The 19,917-nt window shown below is 34.0% G+C and overlaps 2 protein-coding genes across 3 annotated transcripts; one reads left to right on the top strand and one right to left on the bottom strand.

Moving 5' to 3' along the window:
• Positions 1–12,771: 12,771 nt before the first annotated feature.
• LOC136235848 (uncharacterized) lies at positions 12,772–17,324 on the top strand. 2 transcript variants are annotated; one of them, XM_066025924.1, is made up of 10 exons: positions 12,772–13,181; positions 13,470–13,660; positions 14,091–14,269; positions 14,755–15,039; positions 15,131–15,189; positions 15,288–15,324; positions 15,417–15,488; positions 15,906–16,227; positions 16,795–16,948; positions 17,033–17,172. In XM_066025924.1, coding segments are annotated over exons 1-10 (1,422 nt in total). In that variant the 5' UTR covers positions 12,772–13,060; the 3' UTR covers positions 17,035–17,172. The 2 variants fall into 2 exon arrangements, with proteins under 2 accessions (XP_065881996.1, XP_065881990.1); XM_066025918.1 differs by having other exon boundaries at positions 16,795–17,324.
• A 246-nt stretch (positions 17,325–17,570) lies between these two features.
• Positions 17,571–18,735, bottom strand: LOC136235862 (putative fasciclin-like arabinogalactan protein 20). Its single transcript, XM_066025936.1, has one exon. It carries the CDS (start codon positions 18,714–18,716, stop codon positions 17,751–17,753), a length of 966 nt encoding a protein of 321 aa, XP_065882008.1. The 5' UTR covers positions 18,717–18,735; the 3' UTR covers positions 17,571–17,750.
• Between the last annotated feature and the right edge of the window lie 1,182 nt (positions 18,736–19,917).

Genomic DNA, 19,917 nt, shown 5'->3' with positions numbered 1-19,917 from the left:
GGTCTAATTTAATTTATCTATGCATTTTATAGCTGCTGTGGAATATTTATGGACTGCTGGTAGAGCCCTTCATTGAGGGGCCATTTCCTGGCCGAGAGCGAATTGCTGAATGATACATCAGCAACAGAGCAGGTTATATAGCAACTTCCAAGAGATGGACTGAAGAGCATGCAATGGATATATGATGTGTAAATAGCAAGCAAGGGGGGCATTATGATGTGACGTCCGAATAGCGTACAAGGGGGGGCGTGATGTGTGAATAGCAAAGAAATTTGCATGCTGGGCAACCATTGAGTTAGATGGTGTGGACTATTGGATGGGCATAGAGCCAATCTTGAAGAACATAATGATTACTGATTACAAATGTACTTGGTAATCAATCTGATCTTCAATGTTGGCTCCATGCCCCTCCAGTATTTGACGCCATTTAACTCTAATGGTTCCCTATCATCCCGATATCCTTGGTTACCATCTGCACATTCTTGAAGAAAGGAGATTTGGATGCCAAAGAAACACTGAGCTGGATGGTGTGGACTACTGGATGGGCATAGAGCCATTCTTGAAGAACAGAATGATTACTGATTACAAATGTACTTGGTAATCAATCTGATCTTCAATGTTGGCTCCATGCCCCTCCAGTATTCCACTCCATCCATCCAGCTCCAGTGTTTCTTTAGCATCAAAATCTCATTTCTATTCGCGCATCACGCCCCCCCTTGTACGCTATTCGCACGTCACATCATAATGCCCCCCCTTGCACGCTATCCTTTTTTGATAGGCAATACAAAGTAGGCAACTTATTCAAGTAGACATATATATGTATATTCAAGTGGATCATAACATGCTATAACAAAGTAGTCAACTTATTCGTTTATGTCTATTAAATTGAATCAGTTCTACTTCCTAACACATAACATGCTAAATTGATATGAAACATATGTCTATTCCTGAATCAGTTACTTCATAAACAGAACATAAAACAAGCCAACATGCTTCATACATAGACACATAACACATAACATGCTAAATTGACATGAAACATATGTCTCATCAGCATAACTCATGTTAAAATAGAAAAGAATCAGGCAAGTTCATCATTTTCAGCTTTAAGAGTATGCATGATCAGCTACCTTCCTAAACATAATATCAAGTTCATAACTTATGTTGATAGCATCGAAAACCCATCAACATCCTGAATGGTTTCAATCAGATAACAAAGTGGAAGGTATATTGTAAACTTATCTCATCACCATCCTGAATGGTTTCATAACATTTTCAGCTTTAAGAGTATGCCTAACATGTTATAACAAATAGACAACTTATTCGTGCATGTCTAAAAATTGTTCCCATAGCATCATAAAGCCACCACTATGTACCTGCCACTTGGATTGTACAGTTCATGATGAAGTTAGCATGGTGATGAAGTGTATGATACTGTCACCACAAGCTTAGTCATAAACTTGTGTTGTTAGAATCATACAACTTCATCACCATGTTAAACACTTTTCCATAAGCATAACCAGCCAAGTGACATGATACATAGTAATGGAGATTTAGGAGTATGCCTAACATGCTATAACAAGTAGACAACTTATTCAAGCAGACATGTATATTCAAGTGAACATGCTATAACAAGTAGACAACTTATTCGTGCATGTCTATTCCTTACTTATTCAAGACAACTTATTCCTTACTTATCATCATAGGTCATGTTCAAATAAAAAAGAGTATGGTGATATCTTATCATTTGCAAGCCATATCCGTACATGCAATTAGCCTAAATTTACTCTTTAATACATGCTTCATACATGCTCAATGGCCCTTTTACAATGTTCCTCTAATACTTGATGCATGATTAATAAGCTACATGCCCAAATGAACAATCGTACACATACTCATACAGAACCTCAAACATAAACATCAACAGAACATCAAACATAAACATGTTTCATACATATACACATACTCAATCACTTCTAGCAATATAACTCATAGGTGTAAGAGTAGTGCCAATCTCAATGAACATTCAAAGCTTTAGAGTATGCCTAATCAGCCATATGCTCAATGACCCTTTTACAATGTTCCTCTAATACTTGATGCATGATGAATAAGCTACATGCCCAAATGAACAATCGTACATATACTCATACAGAACCTCAAACATAAACATCAATAGAACATCATACATAAACATGTTTCATACACATACACATACACATACTCAATCACTTCTAGCAGTATAACTCATAGGTGTAAGAGTAGTACCAATCTCAATGAACATTCAAAGCTTTAGAATATGCCTAATCAGCCACATGCTTAATGATCATTCATACATAAACTCTATGAGTCCTAGCTTCCTAAACAGTTATATCTAACCAATCAGTTCATACCAATCATTTCATCATCACCCACAACATCATACATATATATAATCATTCAGTTCAAAACCACATAACAATATATATACTAAATCAGGCTAGTTTCCTAAATCAATGAGTTATAGGTTCCAAAACAGTACATCAAACATACACAATCACTTCTAAAGTCACGACCTATCAGTTCAAACCAACATAACATTAATATATATTCAGTAAGTTAAAGAAATCTTCCCATATGCTAAAGGCATGAACCGATTGACAATCTCTTCAGTCAGCCTTCCCATGTACTGAAGCATTCTTACTATCCCTGCAAATAGTGTTCAAATAAAAAGGAATCAAATGAGTTCATACCATCTACTGTATCAGGCACTGTCTTGCCCTAGATTAAAAAAGATAAAGACCCAAGCTTTACAGCAGTGAATCTAAATACAATAAAATCAGTGTAGCTAAGCGAGAGATCTAAACCTTTCAACGATAGGTCTGAAAATCACAAGATCATTATACCAGCTGCTGAAATCGACATACACCAAAGTAAATCGGATGAGGAAAAGATAGAGTAAGGAACAATGATACTCTAATACAGCTAGGAACGAAGAAAATATGGCTTACCAGTACCATGTTTCGAGCTCACCCAGTGATTGCATGTTCAAATCAACCATGGAGATAGAGAGGGATGAGAGGGATGAAGCTTGCGTAACCTAAACTGGGGTTTGGGATTGAGAGAGAGTTTATATATCAGCTGAAATTTCAGTCAAATGATATAGAGCGCCTAAAATTTGGTATGGCCGCGTAAGTGAAATTTCATTTGTCGCTTTTTTGTTTTCGGCATACAATGACATTCATTTATTAGAAGTGTCATCTGTTGAGCGCATCAAATTTAACGAAAACGCGCGTTTTCTTTGGATGACAGGATTCTGTAATCGTAATGTCATCTGAGAATCGAACGCATTTTTTATTTCGCCTTCAGATGACATACAGTTAAAATACTGTCACGAAAAATATTCAGACGATACGAAAACAAATGTCTGTCATGTATCTTGTGTCATATGAAAGGGAAAATGGCATAGTGTATTCAAGAAGTAATTTTTTTCTTTTTTCCTACCTTTCAACCTATTATAAGAGTTAGTGTTGTAGGTTTGAGAGATCGAATGGATGAAGAATGAGAGTTAGTATTATAGTTTTTATATTTAGTTCTTAGGAAATAAACAAGTTTAGGGAGTTGGTGAGACATTTATAAAGTTCAGAAAGCTAATATACTTTTGTGGACAGATTCATGGAGTTGGTGATATGAAATACTCAAGTTCAATGAGCTGGTCAAACACTTGCAAAGTTTAGAGAGTCAATCTATCTTTATGGACAAGTTCAGGGAGCTAGTGATGTATTAGGCCATTTAAAAATGTTGAATGGGAGCTAGTTCATGAAAACACGTAATTTTGCTTCTTTAAATATTCTTTCTTAAATAGATTAGAGCTAATTTGTTCGAATTAATGGTCAAAATGACCTCTAAAATTGACAGTAATGATTAATTTAGACCAAATTGAACTTTAGGTATTAAAATTGATTCTATTTGGACTAATTTGTTAAAATTTACCAACTAAAGGACTGAGTTGATACCTAGAGTTCAATTTGGATTAAATTCATTATGGTTGCCAGCTTTAAGGGTGATTTGGACTCTTAGGGCCCGTTTGTTTTACCTATTGTTTGCTGTTACAGTTTGCTATTTGCTATTGATGTTTGCTGTTTGTTGTTACGGTTTGCTGTTGAAAAAAGCTGTTTTTCCAAAAAGCAGAGATTCTCTGCTTTTGTAAAAGGCTGCTTTTCGGGTGTAAAAGGTAAACAAGAGGTCTCTAACCAAACACCTAATGCTGCTTTTCAGATGTAAAAGACAGACATAAGGTCACTAGCCAAACACCTAAAATTCTCCATTTTGAAGTGAAAAGACAATCAGGAGCATGAAAATGAGCAACTAAACACCCCTTTAATTCCAATTTGTCCCTAAAAGAGGACTCTTCTCCAATATAACAGGTCTCACTCCCTCAAAGAATTCATATTACATACTTTTACTCTTTGTAAATACTACTTATAATTGTCTTTTTCTCTCTTTATCCTAAACTAGAACTCAATTAAACTCCTCTACCATCATGTTCATCAGCTAGCACTGGTTCCATCTCGGTAATTATTCATGCACCAGACTTTGGAGATTGACTACTTTGTGGATTCTTCAGCAGTTTCTAGAAGAGACAGAACAGATAAGTTTTATTCGTAAGAGAATTAAAATGTTTTTTTCAATCAATGGTTAACGGACAAATATCAAACTCAAAGGATTCTAAATAATTTTTCAACCATAATTCCTATGTTCTACAATTGATTAACTTGCTAGAATCTCTAACAGTGGTATCAGAGCGTTGGTTTAATTCGTTTTGATTGGTTGAAAAATATAAGATTTGCTTTTTGATTATTTTCCAAATCAAGTTTTGAAATTTCCTATTAATTCCTTATATAGACATTATTTTAGGAAGTTTTCTATTTATATTTATATTTATATTTTGATTTGTTTTGTTCTGAAATTTATTTTTTAAAACGTTAATTTAAATTACAGCGTCAATATATTGGATTAGACTATGTTTATTTTATTTTTTTCACAATTGGATGAGTTAACTTTGTCAAATTCCACCACCATCCAATGGTGAAAAAAACAAAATAAAATTTATCTTGTTAAAAACAAAACATAAAAGACATTTAAAAAATGCACGACACTGTATAAGTTAAAATGCGGATCAAACTTTTTAAAAATTTAGTCGACAACCATTAATAAATTATTTAACCTTAAATTTATACAGGTTTGAAAAAGTGGAAAGCAAGAAGAGCAGCATCACCATCCACGCACATAACAATCAACGGCAACCACAAGATTTTGGTCGCGGCGAAAGGTATATATGAGCGGGGCCCCACTTAAATTATTTGATCTTCCACGGTTTCAGACTAGTAGGGGTAAATTACATTTATGACCATTGAACTTTACTCATCTTAATAATATAGTCACTGAACTTCAATACGGTATGACAATTGAATCTTACACTGTTTAATATCGCTAGCCATTTAATTTTAACTAACTTCTCAAACTGACCGTTAACGACCTCAAAATGAAAATATTTAAGAATTAAAGTTATTCATAACGATATTTACCATAAAACCATATTTTTTATTTTCCAAAATCACAATTTTGGAGTTTTCTCTCTCTAAATATTTACTTTCTCTCCCCTAACCAAATAACACATAAATGACATGAAAATGAAAATTTTCAAGAATTAAAGTTCTTTAGAATATCATTAACTTTTTAAAATTTTTATTTTGAAACTGTCAACGATCGTTTTGAGGTATTGAGTGGCCACTGATATTATAAAATATAAAATTCGGTAAACATACTGTTAAGAATAAAAAATAGTAAAATTTAGTGGCCATGGGTCTAATTTACCCGACCAGTAGTACAATTAAACAGATGGATTGCCTCTTTCAAAAAAATTAATACCTAATAAAAGAGAGCAAAAAAGTCAACACAAAGTCCCATGTAACATTATAGTCATAGCAGAGCAGCCTTCCCGTTTCTTCGTTTCATTCATTCAGTTCCCACTGGACTTGTACCATCTCAATTATTTTACGCCTATCCCTCTATTTAATCCAAAACTTTAATTCATCTATAACTTCAAATAACTTCTTATTTTTATTTAATTACTAACATCTTTATTTTTAAAATTACATTCAATATTTCTTTATTTTTATCCAATTTTCATTCTATCACTTCAAAATTTTAATTGTTAGTAAACTTTCAAAAATTTCTAATTTCCTTTATCTATTTAACATTTATTTTTGACACTTCACTATCTTTTTGCAACCAGTAATTTTTATTAAAAAATAAGATGTTACTCAATATAATTGGAAAAAAATATGATTTATTTGAAACTTTTCAAACTTCAAAGAAACAATTAAGGTTTAAGGTTTGAATCAAGTACAAATGACACAGACTACTATTTTTATTGTCATATACTCTCTCTATTATCAAGGTTTAAGTTAATGCCAAAATCGTAAATAAAGTGTGCAAAAAAAACTTATTTACATAGAATCCCAACATTTTTTTAAATCTATTTGAACATAGATATTACTTTAAGTTGAAAAAGAATAATATAATAAAATAAGACCATTTTTTGAAAGAAAATTTGTTGCCTCTATTTTCTTATCTTCTTATATGCGTCTCATTTAATTTATAACGCATAATATAATTATCTTACTTTAATCCTAGGCTTAATACATCATTTGCCTCCTGAATTTGTCTAAAAAAGTTGATTGACTTCTTGAACTTTTGAAACGTCTCGATAGCTCCTTGAACTTGCATAAAATATTCAATTAGTCTCTTAAACTTGCGTAAAATATAATCAATTAATCTCTCGGTTGCAAAAAAATAAGTTAAATACGGAAGATGTATTATATACATCTTTAAAAAAAGTAAAATAATCAATGAGTATGTGGTTCTAATATTAGATAGTACAAATTTTATAGTTGAGCAAGTAAGAACTTCATTTTTAATTTATTTTATGAATTGTGTAATAATAATCTAAGACATGTACAATATATATTCCACATTTAATTACTCCACTATTATCTTAATTAATGAGTATGTATTTTAGTTCATTTTTTTCTATAAATTTAATGTAAAATCAATATTTTTTGTACATGTAATTTGGTTAAATATGATAATTATTTTAAAATTGATGGACATAAAAAAAAACCTTAAGACGGTATGCCAATTCTATTGCTGCCACTTAGGTTGGCATAGGGAGAAAGAGATCCAAAAATAGCAAAACAGCCAACAAAATTATTAAAATGAAACCAAAAAAAAAATCCAAAAAAGTAAAACAAGGCAAAAACATCTAATTAAACAAAATAGAAATACTTTGTCCTGTTAATATATAATGACCAAATTTAATCCAAGTATTTATGGGGAAGTGAAGATTTGGTCATAACGTACGAAATTATAAAAAAATTAACCTTAACATTTTAAGCAAGATCCATTTTAGTCATACGTTACTGAAATTTTAAAAATGCTAGTTTGAGTGTTATCTAACTGTCAAATGGGACACTCCAAATAAGTTTGTCGAATAAACTGAAACAATTTCATATATTTTTGTTGGTTATGTGTAACTATGTTAATAACACAATAAACATTTTAGATATTTTTTTGATTAACTTATATATATCAGACTTAGTTGTTAGCATTTTTACAGGCTTTTTGATCTGGTATGATACTTAAATAACCGTAAAACTAGTCTTTTCAAATACATTGATGGATGGAAGCTAACAATATGGAACAAACTGCATTAAGATTAAGGAACTCTTTATTGTGCAGAAAAAAGACCAGTCTGTATTTTGGAACGGGTATTGCAGGTGGAGAGTTTTAATCTTGATGTTGACTTAGCAAATCACTAGAGAGATTCACTTAAGTGATTTATGAGGAATCCTTCCAAAAATGTTCATATGCCATTAAGATAGCTCATAATATCTTGTATTGTCAATGATCATATGGTGCACATATTTGAAATTCCAGAACCAATCACTATTGACCAAAAGGATGATGTTCACAAGAGATAAAATCAAAGTTTTTGTTAAGATTACTAGACAAGTTTACTCAACTCTACCATATTATTCATAATAGAATGATGCGGGCATCTAGTCGACTAGATGAGTGGTAGGAGAAGCCGGATCAAAGGGATAACACATCGAGACAAAAGAAAGGCCATTTATATGAAAATCGATCCCACACATGTGTTGATTACTGAAATGACATAAGAGAATTCAGGACCAATCCCACACGTCGTGTGAACTACTAAAACAACAGATACATTTCGACTTAAAAAGGTCACACGCTTTATGGACTTTTAAAATGCCTCGCAGGATCAATTTTACACCTTACTCCAGCTTTCTCTAATTATAACTTTGCCACCCTTTATTCACAACTCATGTCACCACCCTACTTACAAGCTTGCCACCATTTTTTTTTTATATTTGCCCCATTTTACCCTTAACTCTGCCCCTTTAATTATTTATGTAATTTGGATTTTATGTAATTTGTCAATTAGGTTTAGAGATGATATAAATTCATCTCTTTCTCTGTAATCAATTAACTTTTTTATCAATCAAATTATATTTTCTCTTTGAGAGCTTATGTTAGGGTTCATCCTTTCTACAGTGGGGATTTCACCATTCCTACGAGTTTAGCTCGTGAATATTGGGATTAACTCATTCTAGCTTAGCTAGAGAAGAAACCTTTTTGTTTATTGAAGATTAAAACCAACTTGTTCATCACCGAATCGTATCAGTTGGTATCAGAGCCGATCACTTTCCTAACCGAGACTTATTCAACAATGGTTCAACTAAGTTCATCAGAGTAGTCCATAGATAAGCGTTTTTAAAGTGTGGAAGCTAGTTTAAGAGCGCTTAGAGAGACTCTTATGGAGAAAATCGGGCGCGTTCGGAGGAAATAAGAAAGATGAGAGCATCCTGGGAGAGTCTTAAGCTAGAAATCTGAAATGGCTTGCCATAACGCTTTGGGGATCATCCTAGAAGAAATGAAAAGAATCCAATGTTGCCTCCTAAAGAGTCTTCACTAATCTTTTCTCTATTGCACATTCAAGAGATAAGTCCTACACTTTCATTTTCTCATGTTTAAGTGCGTACGATTTTCATATGCCGAATATATACTAAAATAAATTCATGAGGATGACTGTAGTAGCCACAAGGCGAAGTATATGCTGGTTATAAAGGCACTTCTACATGGCTTTTACTGGCCCAATATGACTAAAGACGCGGATAAATTCATTAATAAGTGCAAACCATGCCAGATATACATGCCTTACAAGAAGTAGAGAAGAAGGAGAATAGTGAAGGATGATCTCTCTATCCTTTACATGAATGTCCTCTCTTTTTGCTACCGGGGTGATTGTTCAGCAACATGGTTTCTATGGCCATCTAAACCAAGATAAAGTATCACTAGTACTTCACCAAGCTGGAGGGTTTTCAGTACTTCTCAGACCGAGCCTCTTCAATTAAGGACTAGAAGGATGCACACTTTTTCATCCAAGTGAAAGAGCATCAAAATTTTCCCTCATGGAATCTCGGAGGGAATTCGATTAAGGTAACAATAGCCGAGTTGACAAAGGCAGAAAAAGAGTGCTTGCCAGTCCTACCAAGGATTCGGACAAAGAAGTGGAAGTATAGATTTTCAATGAAGTCCTTTCTTAATGGGACCATCCCGCTGACCTGTGATAAAGAGAAGAAAGAATACATATTTATCTTGGAAGAGAGTGAAACATGTATATTTCCTTTTCTTTTTATTCTCCTCTTATTTCTATCTTCCGTTACTGCATGTAACTGGACCATTGAAGACCCATTCCCTAACATCTTGAAGTGTATAAACTTGAAATATTTAGGGAAAGGAGAGGAGATCCAGAACTAAGAGAAACTTCCGAAAGATGAAGAAGAGAATGCATATTTTGTGGCCCTAGATATAAAGGAAGGGGATCATGAGAATTCGTCATCCAAACGCAAGTCTCCTATTGGGTCGTGATGCAAAGCAAATGAAAAAAAGGGAAAATGGGTAAGGATTTTTTCTTCATACCATATCCCATTATTCAATTTTTATGCTCATCAAATACTTCTTTATTTTGTCAATATGATCCAGAATAAAACATGTTTTAATGATCTTAGGTCCATGGTCGCCGCACCAATGATGGAAGGGTATGAAATTTAGTCCTGTTAGAGATCTAGACATGCGTTTAGGACAATCCATATTGTTATGTTCCAACTTGATGTATGGAGGCATTTGGCAAGGCTTGAGTATGTACTTAGCGAGAGTTCCTGCAAGATAAGAAAGTACTTAGCCGGATCCCAAGCGAGGGATACTCTGATGCTCAAGTGAGTTATAATCTTAGAGAGAGAAAACTTAAATCTTAAAGAGAAAAAGAGTAATAATATCTCATACCTTTTGCAAAGGGAGTTAACCCTTTTATATAGGAGTTAAGACTCCTAATCTAAAAAGGAGAAAAATAAAGCCTTGTTCGATAACATTGATAATCACTTAAATTAAAATGTTAACTACTTATTTATTTTAAGTTTGTTTGATAACATTTATTTTTCACCACTTAAATTAGTTAATTAAGGTTTTTTTTGAAGAAAAATAAGTTTCATTAAGCGGAATCAACATACAAGAAATGTAAAATAAAATCTGGAGGGACAGTACCCCGCTCCACAATTTCTGACAAGAAACGAGAAGACCTAGCTAAAGCACGAGCCACCCCATTCGCCGAACGACCTATAAATATGACATAAATGTCATTGGTACTAGAAATAAGACTTTTATAATCGTCTATAATTGAACCATAAGAAGAACGAAAGTATGCTTGATGAATATGCTCCACTACTGACAGTGCATCTGATCCCACCTCCACACCACCCAAACCCTTGAGTTTGATCCACCTAAGAGCCTCTCGAATACCAATAGCTTCACCTTTCCTAACCGAAAAGTTTCCAACAATACGAGAACGAAAATAATAAACGATTTGTAATTTTGGACAACATCCATTAAAATGCCAACTGCTCGTGGGTTGCCCAGTCCACGACAGTTCTAGGCTAATAGATTCATGATGATCCACAATTTGACTATTATTTGAAACTGTCTTCTCGTTCTCATTTAAAACATCTTCTTTACTTCTACGTTTTACTTTCATAACCACAATATCTTCTCCAGACTCAAGTTCTGACCCATGATTTATGTCTCCTTCATAAACAACTGTCATATTAATTACTGCATTACTGTCGCCATTAGTCTATCGATTAATGCCACTTAAATATGAGAGTTTTTTCAACCGTTTTAGTCATTTCCCTAGTAACTGATCCATGAATTACGCTTCATTCATAATTAACTGCATATTAATTGTTCCATTAATGTTGCCATTAGTCTCACGAGTAATGGCGCTAAATATGAGAGTTTGTTCAACATTTTACATTTTCCATAGTAACTAATCCATGATTTACTCATCCTTCATAATCAACTACTATATTAATTATTTTACTAATATTGTCATTAGTCCCATTATTAATACAACTAAGGGGGTGTTTGTTTCTCCTTTTTCTACCTTATTTTTGCTGTTTCAGTTCTAATGGCATCTAAAATGGTGTTTGGTTAAAAATACCAAACAGCTACAGTTTGCATTTTAAGAACTAATGGGCTGCTTTTTCAAACAGCAACAATTTGCTGCTTTTTCCTCCTTACTGCTGCCGTTTAAGTTTTATTGCCCTAAATAGCCTTTTAATTTTTTTTACTTAAAAACTCATATACCAGCTTTTTTTTTTTTTTTTTTTTTTTTTTTTTTTTTTTAAGGGACTAACAGTTAACCCCTTTCACACTTACAACATAGATGTATCTTTAAAAAAAAAATAATAAACACAATGTAATATGTTTTTTTTCTCCCTTTATGGTTTTAGACAGTGCATTTTCTCTCTCTTAAAAATAGTAAATTTATAACCTTAGAATTTTACCTTAGAAATTTACTTTTATTAAATTTTAATTATTTAGTATTAAAAAGATTAGAATTATAGGAGGAAAAAATAGAAAATTTATAATTTATAATTAATTTTATCTATTTATTTAAAATATGTCCATATTAATCATTTTATATACTAACATCAATAATTTTACCAAACACTAATAAACAAACAGCAAATAGCAACAGCAAACCGTAACAGCAAACCGCAAGTAAACCAAATGGGCTCTAAATATGAGAGTTTATTATTTTTTTTATAACTAATATTTATTGTTTCTTAATATGTTTAAACGTACTCTGCAACATAGATAAAAAAATATATAAAAATATATTAGAAGAGTAATCAATTTAAAATGTATCTGATCAGTTTCGAATCGCGAAATAGAATAACTAAATTAAAAAAGTGTGTGTATATATATTTTCTAGATGAGGATGATAGAAATTTCAATTTAATTCTAGATTTTGTGAACAAATGATAACAAATTAAAATTCCTTGTTAGTTATGAATAATTTAAAAATTTAAAATTTAAATTGATTTTGTATCATATCGATAAGATTTAACTGTTTTGAATGGTAAGGTTGATCGAAAATCATGCAATATTTATCTTTGTATATTTTAATTTGCAACCACTTCTTAAAATTAAAATGAATAAATAAAGAAAATAAAAGAACAGGTTTTCCAATTCCTTAGTAGAATAATATTAAAGAAAAAGAAAGCGAAAGAGAGAGAAAGCAAAAAGTGCAGATTACATATAAAAAAACAAATCCTTTGCTTAACAGACTAAATAAATAATCAGTAATCACTTCACACCCGCCTTTTTACTCTCTCCTTTCTTCTTCCTGGCGTCGCCTCCATGTGAGCCTCACCTTTTTCTGCTGCAAATCAGGGACCATTTTTTCTTCTTTATAATAATACCAAACCCCACTTCACCCTTTCTATATCTATATGATACTTTCACACTTTGATCCCCTTCTCGACTCCTCCAGATTTGGGGAGAGAACACTTCACACCTTCTTTCCAAATGGCTTTCCGTGATTTGCGCCTTCCATGAACATTCTTTTTTCTGGTTTTGCGGATAATCCTGCCAAATGGAGATCTTTTTAGTTACAAGATCTTTATTCTTTCTTCCTCTTCTTGTTTTTCTTTCCTTTGTTTCAGCTCTGCCTCAAAATGGCGGCCTTGCCACGCATCATCTCAACTTTATCTTAGGTTTGTAAACCAAAACACTACATTTTTATACATTAATTCGTTTCTTCAATACTCAATTCATGTGTTCTCTTCATAACTTTGTCATCTGTGTTTTGTTTTGTTCACGATGTATTCGTTTACTTTCGTGAAGAAAAGAGGATTGCTGTTTGCATTTCACATATCATATTGTTTTCCATAATTTTTGCTGAATTTTAGCTCAATTAGCTCGCCATTCAGATGGGAATCCTTATTTTTCTTGAGGTGATTATTGATTGTTTCCTTTTTATTAATTTGATCATTCTTTTACAGGGGAGGAGAATTTGGGGGCATGGAGAAATGGCATGTCAGAGGCTGCTACTGCTGTTGCTGAGGCACCAGGGCCTTCTTCTGATGATAACACTCTTGTACTCGCGGCAAAGAGAACTAATAGGCCGGATGTTCTTCGCCATTTTCAGCATTATCGGGGTGGTTGGAATATCACCAATCGCCATTATTGGGCTGTAAGTACTTATAACTCATTCAGTTCTGTGGCACTCTGTCAAAAAGTTTTACTTTTGGAGTATATTCTAGATGCTAAACACACTTACAAGTTAATTTCCACGGAATACCACTCAATTTGTAATTAACTTGACCTCGCATCTGGAGATTGTGACCTAACTTGGAAAGTAGATTGTCTTTTAGTTTTTATCGGATGGAGAGGCCATCTTCTGATCTATTGCCATTTTAGCTCATGAGATTAAAGATAGTAGCAGATAAGAGCAAGAAAACATTTGTATGTACTTACGAACTGGAAGATACAGTTTAAAATATAAGAAAAACATGCTTGTTTGTATATGTTTTTGCGTTTATACACAACATTTTATTCATGGGTGGATTACTCATTCTCTAAAGTATTACTAATGCTTGTAAAACAAATTTGTGTGTCTGCAGTCTGTTGGTTTCACAGGAGCTCCTGGTTTCATCATAGGCATCATATGGTTTTTCATATTTGGCTTGGCCCTTGCATTACGGTATTTTTTCCAATGGAGAATCAACATAAAAGGCGAAGAATCAGAGAGATCTCAGAGGATATGTCTCATATTGTTGATAGTTTTCACATGTGCCGCAGCGTAATTATCTCTAATGCATACCTCAATTAGTTTATCATGCCATTGGTGTTTTTACTTTATTTTTAAATGTGGATTGCCTGTTTTTTGGATTAATTTTATGAAGTTGGAACCTACAATATGTGGGTTTGAGGATATCAGATGATTTCTTTTGCTTGCCTGGTTTGAGGATTAATAGAGTTTTATTTATCTTTGGGTGGAAAGGAGAGACAACAACAGGGTTTGTGAAATATGCGTGCGGTGTGTGTATCAAGTGTATATACATGTTTCTATTTGGATGGATGTTAGATGCTCCCTTTGTTACATTTCATGATGTTAGATACTCCCAACCCAATTGCCAGCTTTCCCTTGCCGAATTGTGTTTTCTGCACTTAAATTTTGTGTATAGCTAGATATAATACATATCTAAATTTCTCTTATATGTCCCTGAATAATGCCTTTGACCTCTTCTTATATGTCTTAACAGCTAACCTATTTATTCATTTCAGGAGTGGATGCATTCTTCTCTCTATTGGTCAGGATGATTTTCATAGTGAAGCTTTGCATACTCTAAAATACGTTGTAAACCAGTCAGACTACACTGTGCAGACCCTGAGGAATGTGACGGATTATTTGTCCCTTGCAAAAATCATCAGCGTAGCCCATTTATTTCTTCCATCTAATGTCTTGGGTGATATAGACAAATTAAATATAGATCTCAACTCTGCAGCTGATACATTGAATGAGAAGACAAATCAAAATGCTGAAAAAATAGTGAAAGTCTTCAAAGCTGTGTATGTATCTCACTCAATCCTTGATAACTGATGCATTTACCTCACTTATTAACTGTAATGTACTCATGCTTGGACGAATTCATTGTTGCAGGCGTTCGGCATTGATCACTGTCGCAGTAGTGATGCTGATACTTGCTGTGCTTGGTTTTCGTACGTACTTTTCAGAACATTGTTTAATACCTTGTATTTGATTTACTATTTTGCTTGATCTTTCTTATTCATAACTTCTGGACTTGTTTATTTTACAGTTCTGTCCATCTTTCGGCACCAACATGCAATTCATATGTAAGTGCATATTCTTCTTAGATTTGGTACGTGCATATAATTGTTGGATTCTTTTGATATTGGCATCAAATTATATACCAATGATTTTCCAGATTTGTTGTGAGCGGGTGGTTACTAGTTGCAGTTACATTCATTCTTTGTGGGGGTTTCATGATTCTTAACAAGTAAGATTCTGGGTCTTTTATGAATTTTCAGATTCATTTATTTGTTCTTGAAAAGTTTGTCTGTTGTACCTGTGCATTTTTTTTCTTTTTTTTTTTTTCTCTAGACTATCTATACATGCTACGCATAAATAATTGCTTGCAGTACATAAGTGGATATTATTGCTTTGTTGTTCAGTCTATGAGATGACATTGAGTCTTTCAACTGTGCTTGTCTTATGCTCACAGATTACTGGATTGATAGTAGATAAGTAATGTCATTATAATTGCAGTCCTTCAATTTCAAGCAACATTCTATGACCACTGAATAGGCGTATTTTTATCTGATATTTATTTGTGGAGTTGATAAATTACTGCTTATGCAACAAGCAAATACCACTATGTTGCTGAACTGTAAAAATTTTCCTTTGAAAATATTAGTGCAATTTCAGATACCTGTACAGCCATGGAAGAATGGGTAGAGAATCCTCATGCTGTGACTGCTCTTAGCAGCATTCTTCCATGTGTAGACCAAAGTACAACAAACAAGACACTCATTCAGAGCAAACAAGTGATCAATGGCATTGTGACAGTTGTGAATACATATGTATACACCTTTGCAGACGCAAACCCATCCCCGACTGAATTTAATTATTATAACCAGTCTGGACCTTTGCTCCCTCCACTTTGTTATCCATTTGACTATAATCTTCAAGATCGTCAGTGTGCCCCCCAAGAGGTGTCTCTGACAAATGCATCCATGGTATGTCTTGTCAACTTATTCGCTACATGGTTTCCTTTTCTATTTGGTGTCTTGTAATTTGATGACTGTTAGCTTCTATATCCTTAAGGTATCATCAGTAATATTGCAAACGAAGTTCACAGCCTATTCATAGAAGTTGCAAGTGGAATTGTAAAACTAGCATATACCATGTTTTAATGGAAGAAAAATAGAAAATAATGAAGGAAAGTGCTCTCTTTTGAAGTTCTTTGGGAGAGATGAATATAGCACATTGGGTCCTGCTTGTTATATAGATTTGCAAGTCCTTTGGGAGAGATGAAAAAAGCACGTTTGGTCTTGCTGATTGTTAAATAGATGGTACAAAAACAACTGAACTAGTAATATAAGTTGATTTACATCTTCTCCCGTATTAAAATGTTCAAGCTTTATCTTGCTGTGGTCCTCCTTTTCCTGATATTTATTTCAATAATTACAAGCTTCCATTAATTGCCAATTTTGGAAATTGTTCTGGATTATCTTGAAATAGAAAAATCAGGGGCGTTTTTACTTGTTAATTCAAACGGCTCATTGATTTCTTGAAATACTCAGGTATGGCAGAACTATATGTGCGAGGTTTCACCATCTGGTCAGTGCACGACTGTGGGAAGGGTGACACCTGATGCGTACAATCAGTTGGTAGCAGCAGTTACTGAATGCTATGCACTTGAGCACTATGCGCCGCTTCTACTGAGCCTCCAGGATTGTAAGTTTGTGAGGGATACGTTTGAAGAAATCACCTCAAATTATTGCCCTCCATTGGAACACTATCTGAAGATTGTAAATGCAGGACTGGGACTGATTTCAGTTGGAGTTTTGCTATGCCTTGTTCTCTGGATTTTGTATGCAAACCGCCCCCAAAGGGAGGAAGCGGTTGTTATGAAGTCACCCTTGCCAATGAATGGCAGCCATAGCAACAGCAGGGAAGATAATAATAGTTGCACGGAAAATGACAAGGATGATTTATCCGTGTCGAATACAAGTGAAGTTTAGCGGATTAGAATTTTGAGGGAATGTATAATGATGAATTTTGTTGTATTCATGTGAAAAAAAAAAAAAAACCAAGATGGAGCGAAGTTCCATTTTGAGTAGTAGGATTATATAAGAAATACCCATATCTAGTTTGTATAGGGAAAACAGAGTGCGATAGGTACACTTTAGGCTTAGGATTAGGGGTTCTGTTTCTGTTAATATGTATGGCTAAAATAAAATAAAAAATGAAATGAGTATTTTCAAATATGTATGGTTTGGAATATTGATAAACTCGATCTAACATTTGCTGAAAATTACGATTGCTACCTGGTGATAGACAACAACATTTAACTCTCGAAGTGCACAACCACTCTTTTTGAAGAAATCACTGAGCTATTTTATTTATCACTGAGAACCACAAGCATTCAGAAATATCACAAGTATTATAACAGGTTGTACATGTTTAATGCAAAAGCTTCAAATTCGTTACTAAATCAACCGTATGCAGAAATGGCTTCAGCTCTATATCCAAGACTTCAAAATTCACCATCGCTGGTTTCCTGCTGCCCATCTACACCTAGTACCCCTCGGATGCCATGAACAACCAGCCAATCATTCTGATACATGTCAGGGAAGCTAACAGGAACTTCATTAAGCATCAATATATCACCAGATCTACTCATAGTAATTCCAAACCCTTCCAAATAAGTATCGAAAACCATTCCATCGTCATAATTAAGCAAATCCTTCCACATAATCTTGCACGGCACTACATGCCTCAGAAAAATCGAAGCGTACTCTTCCACATTACCGACATATCCATTCATCACTTCATCAATTGGAGCAAATATTGTTAACATAGGTTGATCCTTGAACCCTAGTAACTGCAAATCAAGAAACGAAGCCATAACAGAGCATCCTTTTGATCTCAAGACCCTAGCAGCATCAGAAAACGCCGAGCCAGTACGACTGCCAGCAGAATCGAAAGAACATCCAAGATTACCAGTAACGTAGGTTCCTTCCGGTTGCCCTGCGCCTGCGGGCTCAAACCCTGGATCTAAGAAGTTATCGATTCCGATAATCACTAAAGAGCCATCATCGTATGGAGCGTCAGTGATATTGACGCCATTCACTGAAACGGTGCTGTTACCGGAGGAAGTGATAGTAAGGGAGTGATTGGTAAAGAATGTGGGAATCTGCGAGCCTTGAGGTAGAGATTGGAGGGAGTTGAGACGGAAAGTGAGGGGAGATAAGTGGAATTGAAGGAGAGCGCGAGATGGCTGGCCGGAGTGGGAGAATGCGGAATCGGAGGGAGAAAAGACGGTGAGAGAGGGAGAGTGAGGAATTATGGAGTCGGAAACGAGTTGAAGTGTGAGAGCCATGGATAAGTAGCCGGAATTGGAGAGAATATCGGTGGCTTCAAGGAGAGTTTCCATGGGGACAGAAGAGGAGAAGGAAAAGAGGAAGAGAAAAGTAAGGGAAAGGAGAAGTTTGGCCGCCATTGAAACAGAGGAGGATTTGGATTTGCAGAACGGAAATATGAGATAATAAGCTGAGGGTTGGATTTTGGCGGGAGTAAATATAACAGTTGGAAAACTGAAGTTGTTTTGTTGAATGACTGGAATACCCCTATTCTAATTTTGGGCTTTCTTGGCCCATAATATTCTTCTTCTACTGGAAAATACATATACGGAAACAGAAGTTTTTTTTTTTTTTTTTTGAAAGAATGATGTTTCTATTAAATTGCCAAATCGGCTAAAAGAATATCGCTAAGGAACGGAAGTGGACATGTCCACTCTACATGAACAAATTCCAAAACAACCGCTCTTGCTAAGCAATGAGCTGCTGAATTTGCTGAACGTTTTACAAAAGAAATTGAAACTAAATCTAATTCTTTTAATAACTCACTACAAAAAGAAAGAATGTCAGCTAAGTAAGAATTATGAGGAGCAGTAGGCTGTAATTCTTGAATGATGGATAAACAATCGGTGCAGACTTCAACACTGGATAATCCTGATAGCTTGATCCATGATAGAGCTTCTTTAAGTGCTACGGCTTCAGCTATTATGGGTTCAAAAACTCATTCAGATGCTCCGTGAACATTTGTCACGCATCGCTTTTTTTTCAGTGTTAGTGTTTTAGATTGTTTTTATAAATGAAATCCATTTGTCAACTTTAGAAATTTATTCAACGCATTTCTTGGCTGAATTCTTAATCCCTCGACCATCATTTCCAGAATCTCACAAGCAAGATTTTTAACTACTGATATATAGCGCATCTAAAATACCCATGCAATTAATTTTAATGCAAACACAATCAGTCAAATTAATCTAAATTGTAATAATGTTGTTTGTGTCAATTCATGAGTACCTAAACTGGTGTGGGTTGCAGCCAATATCTGAAAAGAAATTATGAGAGTCGGAGAAGATGCTATCATTGTTGGTTGATGAGAGAAAAAAAATAGATCAAAGAGATATGTGAGAGAAGGAGAAGATGGTGAGTTTGATATTTGGTTCTGATTTTGAGATTTGTTTGTGATAATTAGATAGTAAAAGAGTTAATTTATAAAATAAATAAATATAATGACAAAAATAACTATTTGCCATTTGGTTTTGACTATCATTTGACTTTTTTTTTAAAATATTGTTAGTTAGTGTTTGCTAACTTAATCAACCTCAATGTATCTGTTTATCAACTTTTAAA

This window comes from Euphorbia lathyris, chromosome 1, assembly GCF_963576675.1.
Source record: "Euphorbia lathyris chromosome 1, ddEupLath1.1, whole genome shotgun sequence".
NCBI lineage: Eukaryota > Viridiplantae > Streptophyta > Magnoliopsida > Malpighiales > Euphorbiaceae > Euphorbia > Euphorbia lathyris.
The sequence above is the reverse complement of the archived record's forward strand: the minus strand, read 5'-3'. Positions and strand labels throughout refer to the sequence as shown.